We start from the raw sequence: 11,620 nt of genomic DNA, 5'->3' as shown, positions 1-11,620 counted from the left end.
TGATGATAATGATTTCAAATTAGACACAAAGCTAAAAATTGTGGGTGGCGATGAATTATTTCGACTTCAGTACCTGATTTGTACCTTTTTATATATTCTTGGGAAAAGGTGAAGGAGAAATTTTTCGTTTCTCGCTATAATTCCATTCAGAACCAAGATCCTTTGTAGGAATATCAAACCAGCCAGATTTGCAGAAGGCTGAAAGGCGAGGTGACATCGCATTTAACTAGTACTTTATTTTATCCACTAGAGAATAGCAAACTCATCCACGCTGAAATTTCAAATCAGAACCTAAAGAGACGTGACTAACCCCTGCGAAGTATTTTGTTAATAATAATTTCTAATTCAGACACAAGACCAGCTGTTTTGAAGGAAGGAGAAAGCTGATTACATCGAACACAGCATTTGACTGATACCTTCTTTTATCGACCCTGGAAAGAGGAAAAGAAAAATAGGCCTTGACGAAATTCGAACTCTGAAAGAAAGAGCTACTACAAGGCGCACTAACATTTCTTTCAATCCACCGATCGTATCATCCAGAATATTTAACCGATGTTTTATTTAATCTTCTGGGAAAAGATATCAAGTGAATTCGATAGCAATCAAATGGTAAAGGAACGTAACTAAATATCACAAGGCATATTTTGTTATTAACAATCATGTTTCAACTTTTGGCACAAGGCCAGCAATTATGAGAGGAGGTGGCAAGTTGGTTAAATCGGCCCCAGTACTCGACTTATACTTTTTTTATCGACCCTGAAAGTTTGGAAGTAAATATGATTTCGGTAGGATTCTTGTTCAGCACGGAAAGAGCCGAAAGAAATGCCGCTAAGCATGTTGCCTGGTGCGTTAACGATTCTGCCAGCCCTCCCCATCCCCGGTCTTCATAATGGTTTCAAATTTTGGTACAAGATCAGCAATTGTGGGAGAGGGTGCATGTCGATTACATCGACTCCAATATTCATCTGGTACTTATTTTATTGACACCGGTGGCATTTGATCTCAGAACAAAGTCAGAAGAAATGTCGCTAACCATTTTTCCCGGCGCGGTAACGACTGTGCCAGCTTACCGCCTTTTCTCGGTGTCTTAACAATAATGATTCTTGCTGATTTTGGCACAAGGCCAGCAATTTTGAGGTGAAGGGGTATCTATGACATCTACTCGAGTACTCAACTGGTACTTATTTCATCGACCCCGAAAGGAAAAGTTAACCTCTGTGGGATTTGAGCTCAGCACGTAAAGAACAGGATAAAATGCAGCTAAGCATTTTGTCCGGAGCGCTTGACGATTCTGTCGGCTCACCGTTTTAATAATAATAATAATAATAATAATAATCTCCAATCAGCAATCGATAGAAACCAAACAAACCTCTCCACATACATACACACAGTGAAACGAACCATAGATAGCGCCTTTATGTTGTAAGTCGGCCTGCAAGAAAGAGTCAACCATTCTTTCACAAAGTTCCCCCTGTCAACTTCCGGAAGAACATATGGAATATCCTGAATATACCTGGCGAAAAAAAAAGAAAAAGATGTGATGATCCCAGCTGGAATACCCTTTTATGTTCATGTCTGTCTGTTTAATCAGGACCGACTTGAGGCGGTGTGGAACAGTGAGGTGTGTGGATAAACAAAAACAACAATAACAACAATAAAACAGTGACATTAGCTTATTGATTGAACAATCTAATCAATCGATTACTTAATTCATAACAACTAAATAACACCGTCGTATTTCCTCGCCCTCATATTTCATATATTAATGATTTAAAATGTTTTGGGCAGACAAGAGAACTTCTTGAGCAGCCAAAAAGGACGGAATTTCACTGAGTTCTTGTTGAACTTTATCATGGAAGGTTTTCAAATCATCGTAAGCCACCTCCAATCTTCGCATAGTTTCGAATATCATATTTTTTGCCTCACGCATCATGTCTTCTTGTTCGGCAATGTCTCGTTCATCTTCGTTCGTTTCTTTCATTTTATCAAGTCTCTGCATATCTTGTTTCAGTTCAACTTCATAGGATGATTTTTCATGGATGAATTGCTGTAAAACACCGGCTTTAACCTCTAATTCCTTTACGATATCACTGTTCATTGTGGCGTATTTCTTTTTTTCTTTTTTTTTTATCTTTTACAATTATTCCCTTTGTTTCTACTGTAAAATTTTAAAGTTATTTTTCTGTTGTTCTTATTTTTTGCTTTAGGTATATTTTTACTTTCGCTTTTATAATATTAAAGCGCTTTACTCTTTTTTTGTTTTGTTTTCAAGTTTTTTTGGTAAATTAGGATCTCTTTCTGGCCTTTTAAACAAATGTATAAATAAAATATTTTAAATATTTTATAGTCGAAAGGAAAGCTTACTAACAGCCTGGTTTTAAACTTTTTTTGAAAAATTAAAACTAGTTCGGTGATGCGGCAGCTTTTCTTTCCAAGTTAGTATGTCCGTCCATTAAGTCTTTTTGGCTTTCTCTCTCTCTCCCTCCCTCTGACATACATTCTCTTTCATCTCTTACTTTCTATCTATCCATTCCTCTTTATATATATCTCTCTGTCTCTCTCTTCAACGTTGTTAAGGACAACTATTGGCATATGTTTTGGCTTGTTGCTATGACTACTAATTATCCAATCAAAAGCAGCGATTTCAGTTACTCATGGCTGGAACTAATTCAAATATATATTCCCTTAACACTTGTCGGAAAACTATAAGAAAATCTGTTTGTTTATCACAGCTAATAGTATTAGTAGTAATAATAGTTCTGGGCGAGGCAGGAACGTTGCAACATCCTATTTCCCTACTTTTATAAATCCTACTTCAATTCAGCTCGCTGTTATGTAGCGACATATGGCTTATAGACCTAACGCTTTTAAAACTAATACAATGAACATCACACCATAACTATTTTCTACTACTGTCCTCTCTCTATATATATATATACATATATATATATCTGTTTCAAATCAAACGACACCATGCTACGTAAGAAATACTTTTATTGTTTATTGTTGTTGTTAGTATAAAGCATTAGAAGGCAGTTAGGCTCATCTTTGCCCTTCGTACTTCAGGAGTTGGTAACATAAAGTACTAGTCGATTAAATTAATCATGGTTCTTCTTTACCAAATATATAGCTTTATACCTTTGCTAAAAGTTGGTAGTGGTGGAGATATATTGTTGTTGTTGTTGTTTTTAAAAAAAAAACTTGTGATACAAGGTATTATTTACCTCAACTGCCGCCATATGTACCATGAACCCAGAACCTCATTATTTAACATGTCTCTTTATAAAACGGTGAAATGTGATTGAAAGGTATTTTACTGCTATTTCAAGTAGGTCTAGCGACCATATAGTAACTCCCTTGTTGGCTCAGGAAGTTATTTATATTTGACATTTGTGGAGAAAATTGTACAAAATGTTGTGTCCCTTTACATTCAAAGTCGAAATCTCAGTTGTGTCCCTTTACATTCACAGTTGAAAGCTCACCTAAATCTACTTTGTTTTCTACATTGCTGAGATTGATTACTGCAGCGATTTCATCGACTTTGTCCCTCCGCCAAAAAAATATATGGTCCTGTACCTATGTGAGATAGCATTATGATTATTATAGTCGTTGTTGTTGTTGTTGTTGTTGTTTAGGCCCTGGTCATTTCTGATCAAGCAAACCGAGAATCAAAAGTCACGACCATCGCCAGTGTGTCTTTTCCTAACTTAATTACTTGCTATTTTTGATACTTCTAAAGACCATATAGAGGCAAAGCTCTCCTTGGCAGGATTTAAACTCGGGGTGTAGAGAATCAAAACAAATACCACAAGTATTCCATCTAACATTCAATGAATTTATTATGTATGCTGGAAGACCACTGATTGATTCAGCAGTTCAATTGACTGCGTTAGGGGCTTTTACTTCTTCGATGATAAGAGGAGCTTTGGTGTGGTTGCTTAACTTGTTGGAATTAACAGCCACATTTCCCTCAAATTACAGTGTGCCATTTTACAAATAAGACTGGAGACTTTGGATGATGTAGTTCTAAATGCACTGTAATTGAAATAAATATAAAAATGGCCACAGCAGGAGTATTTTTGATCATAGATCTCCTCAAACATTGTTAACTTAGGCTAAACAATTACAACAATTATACTTAAGGAAAGGTGAAAATAGGAATCGACTTTGAGAAGAGTTTCATTCAGAATATTTTAAATACACATTGTGATTAAATACCAAAACATATTTAGTTCTCTTCTCTACCATTCTTATCTTTTCTCTTGTAGAGTTCCAATGGTAACAGAATACATCCGATAGTTTCATACTATCAGACGAACGACAATGGACGCGAAGAATTACAAAGAGGAACATCAACTTGAGGAAGTGGTAAGACAGTATTGCCTATTGGAATTTTTGTGTTACCTGTTTCTGTTATTTGTGTGTATGTGTGTGAAGGGCCAGCACTAGGAAGTGGGACCCAATTAGAGAATTGTCAGTGGGGCCCTTTACTCTACAAAAGCTGAAGATTGCTGTTTTATGCTTCATGTTGTACACCAGTCTCAGCCAAAAAGCGTTGAGATAGACTAAAAATTCATCACAGCATCCTCCAAGCTTGTGCGTGAAGCCCTCTCTTGACACAGGGCCCTCTCTTGGCACGGTACCCAGTTTGAACAGATCTGTCTAATTGGCTTAAAATCAGCCCTGTGTGTGCATATATATGTGGTTAGTTAAGAATGATTTCATATATGAGATTAAATGTACATATATTTATATTTTCCTTGCTGTCTTTTTAGGAAAATTGATTTACTAGGAGGAGCAGATTCCCAGTCCCCTCACTCCTGCCCCTTTTAGTCGCCTCTTATGCCATGCAGGAATGCCTGATGTGTCTTGTGGCTACCCCCTCCTACAGAAAAACAAATGGGAATAAGCCAGGGTATATATATATATATATATATATATATATATATTATTTATTGTTTATCAGCCTTATCATTCCATCACTATGTGGCTCCCACCAGCCCCCACTGAGCCAACAAATTATCTCTCCTCCTCCACCATACATCTCTCACTCTCCTCATGCACTATGCCCACTTCTTTCTTCCAAGCAAGTAATGGAAAAAATGAACATTAAAAGAACAATAATGACAAATCAAATATTTTGTTCGCATCCCACTTCATCCCACCCAATATATAAATTAAAGCCTGTATGTGTGTGCATGTGAATTTTAAAACGTATTAACCCATTAACATTCAGACTATTATGTCAAATATGATGCTTATTCATTCAAACTGTTTCGAATTAATCACGCATTATCTTGTTGCTTCAAGATTTCAATGATGTGATTGTTTATTTTTAGAATGACATTGCAGGATAGGTGTGAGAGACCAGAGCTGACTGGTTTGGGCATAAGGAGAGTGAATATTGTAGCTGGATATTACCAGTTTGAATGCTAAAGGGTTAAATACGTTTAACAGTTTTCTCCTCTCTCTCTCTCTCTCTCTTTATACGTTTTTCTATCTCTCTATACTTCCCACATATGTATGTCTTTTTCAGTGTACTGCCAATGGGTTGTCATATGCACATGTCAGGGAAGAAGGAAAATATGTACAAGAGCTGGAGATGTTTTTCTCAGGCTTGACAAACATTCAAGGGTTCCAGCATTTCCCAAACCTTCAACGACTGGTCATCGTACAGCAATGCATTGAGTGCACACATGGACTACGTCAACTGCCCAACCTGCAAGAGCTTTGGTTGTGTCAGTGTGGATTAAAAGTAAGTGCCATCTCTTTTAACCACTCTGACTCTGTTAAAAAAAAGTTCTTGCTCTGTAATGTGTTTTCACTACTTTCACTATAAAGGAACAGTAACAATGGGTGCAGAAATCTCTGTAAAATCATCATCAGCAGCAGCAGAATCATTTAACGTCCATTTTCCATGCTGGTATGGGTTACATCAGTGCTGCTTAAAGTGGGGGTCCGCAGACTGGTGCCGATATGCGGCAAGTTTCCAGAAAAGAAACATTATAAAATACTTCTAAAACGTTTATGTAATATTGTTATTTGTTTACAAAATAAATATGCAATAAAAAAAATGTCAACTTTTATTAAATTTATTATATATATTGCTTCTGGTATAAATTAATATTACTAAGAAATATTACTGTTCCCTGGAACATTGGAAAAAGAAAACTGCCAGTATGCCACATCAGATAGTTTGAGAAGCACTGGGTTAGATGATTTAACCAGAGATTGTAAGCCAGAGAGCTGCAACAGGCTCCAGTCAGTTTTGGCTTGGTTTCTATGGCTGGATGTGCTTCCTAGCGCCAACCACTCCACAGAGTGTACCAGGTGCCTTTTACATGTCATCAGCACAGGTGCCTTTTACATGTCATCAGCACAGGTGCCTTTTATGTGTCACCAGCATGGGTGCCTCTCACATGTCACTGGCACAGGTGCCTCACACATGGCACGGATGCTTTTATTGATTGATTTCTCCAGTCATGCTTTACATCTTTTTGAAAGAATGGGAGAGTGAACATGAAATACAGAAAGAGTAAACATAAAAGGTGCTGCATAAGTACACATACTGGGCTTGGTGGCTGAAAGAGAGTAAAGGAATACTATACGTGTACATACACAGATGCACTTAAACATGCTCTAACCTTTCATCCCCTGACACAAGCAAGTTCTCCCTCCTCAAATGCCCCTACCCATCTCATAATTCCTTGTTTTACAAGTTACTTGGTTACCATGCCAGTGCTGGTGTCACATTAAATAAATAATCATCTCTTTCTCTGTCTCTCTCACCTATTTCTGCTTCTCTATTTCTCTGTTACACTCTAACCTTTCATCATTTGACACTGGATCACCTCCTCTAATGCTCCCTCTGTTATGACAAGACACCTGCTTCTATCTCTTTGTCATGCGCTAACCTTTCATCCCCTGACACAAGCAAGTTCCCCCTCCTCAAATGCCCCTACCCTTCTCATAATTCCTTGTCTTACAAGTTACTTAGTTACCATGCCAGTGCTGGTGCCACATTAAAAGCATCCAGTCCACACTATAACGTGGTTGGCATTTGGAAGGGCATCTAGCTGTAAAAATCATGCCAAAACTAACCTCGCCTGTGCTAGTACCACATAAAAAGCACTGAGTTCAATCTGTGGAGTGGTTGGTGTTAAGAAGGACATCCAGCCATAAAATCCCTGCCAAAACTGATAGTAGCCTAGGGTAGTTTTTCTACCTGGCTGGCTCCTGTCAACTGTCCTACCCATGTATGCATGGAAGATGGACGTTAAACAATGATGATGATGACAGAAGAGGACAAAGAGGGGAAAAGAGAGGGAGTAAAGGAGTAAATGACTGTTCATTAGAGAAGTTGTTACAAATGATGTATTACATTGGTAGTGAAGGTGTATGGCTTAGTGGTTAGGGTAGTCAGCTCATAATTGCAAGATAGTGAGTTCAATTCCCAGTGACATATTATGTCCTTGACCAAGACACTTTATTTCATGTTGCTGGCAACAATGAGTCGTACCTGTATTTCAAAGTTGTAGAAGCTTGATTAAACAGGTATAGAATAACTTGTAGGACTGATCTTGGTTCCATGCTGTTACCCATAATAAAATCAAGCCTGTTCAATATTTTTGATGAAATCATTTATTTACATAAAAAATATACAGAGGTTTTTGTCAAGAGTTTACGATGCCAGAAGTCTAGGTAAATATCTATCATTAGAGATACAACTGCATGCTTGCAAAAACTGTAACTATATCTTAATGTTGTGAGACTCAGGAAAATTCCATGTTCATTGTAGACAAACAATTTCTTTTAACCAGGGGTCAACATGCCTTTGTTGCCTCTGCCTGATCATGGCAGGCATCTCAATTTATAGCCATGTTCTGGTGAGAAACTCATGGAAATTTCCATTCACATACAATTGAACAATTGTAGCTGAAATACTATTAGCTAACAATCAACTCAAGATTACCTGATATACTGTGGCCTATTTCTTGTTACTGAGCTAACACGGTTTCAAATTTAAGCTTTTTCTTCATGACGACATCTTTGTCTAATCATCTTATCATCAAGCTTTCCAAAGCAAATAAGCAATTTCTCAATACTTGAATATCTTAAAATGTTTCGTTATTGTTACTGTTGTTGTTGTTTTTTCTCCTTACAGAAAATCTCCAACCTAGATAAATGTTGCTTATTGACAAAGCTCTACTTGTACAACAACCAGATAAAAAAGATTGAACATTTGGAGAAGTTGAAGAAACTTCAAGTTCTTTGGCTTAACAATAACTGCATCAGTATTATCGAAGTAAGTTATGGTGGTTCATTCTATTGATTCATTCTACTTGCCATGCGTATTGAGTTCAAATCCCACTAAGGACTTTGTTATTTTTCTAAAGTACAAAAGTTGTGAAGTTGTTAAGGTACTGATGAAGTACAGACACATAGGCGTAGATATAAGTTCAAACCTAACTCCAGCCTTTGTTCAGAATACATAACATTGATTACCTTTCTTTGTCAAAAATTGTGAAGCAAAAATGATTCTGCTGTTGTTTCATGTTGCTACGTGAGTTCTAAGTGGTAAGAAGGGTATCTAACTATAAAACTTAACCCAACTATGCAAGTGTATAAAAAGGATGTTAAACAGTGTCTTTTTTTTTTTGTAATGTGATACTGGTGTTCTACTTGGGTGTTATTGATGTTGCTGTTCTTTGAACACAGATCACTATGATCTGGTAAAAATATGATCAAGAGATTTCCAGTCATGACCATCCCTCCTTTACTTATTTTTAGACTTTCTGTGTTTGGGACTACATTATCCAGTGTTCTTCTTTTAAAATGGTAGAGTGGTATTTGAGTGAGATTTTGCTGCTAATTCTAACAGGTCAAACCACCATTTAGAGTCTCCCTTGTTTTATCTTTCTCTTAATTGTTTTTTCTGGTTATATGTATGTGTGCGTTGGTGAGGATCTGTGCCAATCCACTAGGAAATAGGTCTAGCAGATGGGATACTGTCATGACACCATCACCTTCACTTGATGAGTGAGATAAAACCTCATTGCATGGGTGCCACACACTCTGAATGAAAGAGACAAACTCCAGCACTCTAGTTTGTTTGCTCAACACCAGGCTACTTATGGACACAAACAGAGATTTCTTTACTACATCATCTCCAGTAATGAAAAATGGCACCTCTACATCAGTATGAAGCAGAGGAAAGAACGGTTGAGTTCTGATAAGCATGCAATACTTCAAACCAAGCCAAAGTTGCATCCATACCAGACAATGATCTGCACTTGTTGGAATTGGGAAGGACTAATCCACTGCAAAATGCTTGAAAACAAGCACATATTCAATACATAACATTCAGTAAATGCACCAACTCAACTAGACAACCCAGCAGAAACTACTCAACAGGTGACACAGCATGCTTCTTCAACACAGCAGCACTCATCTCAACATTGCTAATTTCTCCAAAAATGCTATTCAAGAGCTTGGTTGGGAAGTTCTACCATACCCACTGTATTCTTTTATTATAGTGCTTTCAGATTGTCACCTTTTTCAGTCACTCTCCAACAGTTTGCAAGATGTTTTGTTCAACAATATGGAGCTGAAAACGTGGCTTGAGGAAGTCTTTGAGTCAAAACTCAATGATTTCTCCCATCAAGGCATTGTCTAGCTAGTGGAATATTGGCAAGAAGTTGGGAGCAGTGAAGGGGGATACATTATTGACTGATTTGCTAAAATTGTTGATGACATGTAAGGACTAAAGTAAATGGAAAAAAGACAAACAAATTCATGACAACCCAACATATTGAGAGAAAGGTAGGAAGTAGGGTAACTAAACTTGTAATTCAAGGGCCAGATTTGTTACACCCAGTGTTACACTGATTCTGCTTGAAGAGACATAGGATTTAAGGGTAGATACAAGTGGAATATTCAGCCACTTACCATATAATGGTTTCAAATTTTGACACAAGGCTGAGAAGGGCTAATCAATTACACTGCCCCTCCCCCAGTGCTCAACTGCCACTTATTTTATTGACCCTGAAAGTATGAAAGAAAAGTCAGTCTCAGTAGAATTTGAACTCAGAATGTAAAGTGCTAGAAGAAATGCTGCTAAGCATTTTTACCAATGCGCTAAGGATTTTGCCAGCTTGCCACACTTACTATATAATCATTTCTGTTACAGACACAAGGCCTGAAATCTGGTGGGGGCAGGACTAGTCAACTACATTCCCTCCTGTACTTGACTAGTACTTATTTCATTAACCCCAAAAGGATGAAAGGCAAAGTCAACCTTGTTGAAATTTGAACTCAGAGTATAAGAGACAAAAGAAATATTGCTAAGCATTTTTTCCAGTGTGCTAATAATCCTTCTAGTTTGCTACCTTCCACTTACTATGTAATCTTTTCTACTCTAAGCACAAGACCTGAAATTTGATGGGATGGGGCCAGTCTATTAGATCAACCCAGTATGCATCTGGTACTTAATTTATTGACCTTGAAAGTATGAAAGGCAAAGTCGACCTTGGTGGAATTTGAACTCAGAACGTAAAGGCAGACAAAATACTGCTAAGCATTTTGCCCGGCATGCTTACAATTCTGCTAGCTCACCATCCTTACTATATAATGCAATAAATAAACAGTTGAATTGATCAAGTATCCAGAATACTCATCATTGCAATCCATCTCCTTCCATATTTTGTTGGTTCTTTATTTGGTTTTATTAAAGAAACCCTTCAGTCATGAATGACCACAGGATTGCACCTGAAATGTTCCCCTCCAAGTTCAAGGTTATTTATGGAAGACCAGCAGTCGCCCATGCATATCTCCTCTCCAGGCCACTGATGTTATCCAAGGGAAAGACAAAAAGATGATGCAGCTTGGCACCAGTGATGTTGCAACTCACTTCTACAGTTCAGTGAACTGGAGCAAAGTGAAATAAAGAGCCTGGTCCAGGAATCGAACTCACTACCTTATGATTGTGAGCCCAACACACTAACTATTGAGACATGCACTTTCTTGGTTTTTTTAGTGTTTTGTTAACCCTTTTGATGCAACCACCAAATACCACCTCTGATTTTCAAATGCACACTCCTCCTTATTAAGACAACTAAATGAAAACCTTCTATTAAGCTGACAAAATAATTTCTGCTCAATAAACAGCTTAATAAAGATTAAGTTATTTCACTAAATTCTTTATTATTTTAAAAACTAATTGAAAACAAAGGTAGTGTATTTCAACAGAAATATGGTAACAAAAGGGTTAATTATATTTTCTCTCATTTTGTTCTAGAACTTGTTTAGTTTAAAGTATTTGAGAGAGCTGAACCTCGCTGACAACAAGATTATAAAAATCGGTAAGTTTTGAAAACACTGATCTGATGCAGTTTCACACTTACATACATACTTACAGACCATATATATGCACACACATGTATACAAGCACACATACTCATGCATACACTTGTATATATATATGAGGTATCATTATCATCATCATCATCATCATTTAATATCTGCCTTCCAATGGAGCATGTATTTGAGCACACTTAAATGCAAACACAGACACACACACATGCTTGCAGAGCATATACACACACATATGCATGTGTGTGTG

The 11,620-nt window shown here is 37.2% G+C and overlaps 1 protein-coding gene across 1 annotated transcript in view; it reads left to right on the top strand.

Annotated features, from left to right (window-relative positions):
* Positions 1 to 2,655: 2,655 nt before the first annotated feature.
* The window catches only part of LOC106884215 (leucine-rich repeat-containing protein 9), a 122,376-nt gene continuing 113,411 nt past the window's right edge, over positions 2,656 to 11,620 (top strand). The window contains exons 1-5 of the mRNA XM_014935467.2: positions 2,656 to 2,980; positions 4,269 to 4,368; positions 5,537 to 5,755; positions 8,165 to 8,305; positions 11,297 to 11,360. Of these exons, the coding sequence (XP_014790953.1) occupies positions 4,324 to 4,368; positions 5,537 to 5,755; positions 8,165 to 8,305; positions 11,297 to 11,360 (469 nt within the window). The 5' untranslated portion in view covers positions 2,656 to 2,980; positions 4,269 to 4,323. The remainder of the gene's footprint in view (positions 2,981 to 4,268; positions 4,369 to 5,536; positions 5,756 to 8,164; positions 8,306 to 11,296; positions 11,361 to 11,620) is intronic.

The sequence above is a fragment of the Octopus bimaculoides genome, chromosome 9, assembly GCF_001194135.2.
Source record: "Octopus bimaculoides isolate UCB-OBI-ISO-001 chromosome 9, ASM119413v2, whole genome shotgun sequence".
Classification (NCBI taxonomy): domain Eukaryota; kingdom Metazoa; phylum Mollusca; class Cephalopoda; order Octopoda; family Octopodidae; genus Octopus; species Octopus bimaculoides.
The sequence above is the reverse complement of the archived record's forward strand: the minus strand, read 5'-3'. Positions and strand labels throughout refer to the sequence as shown.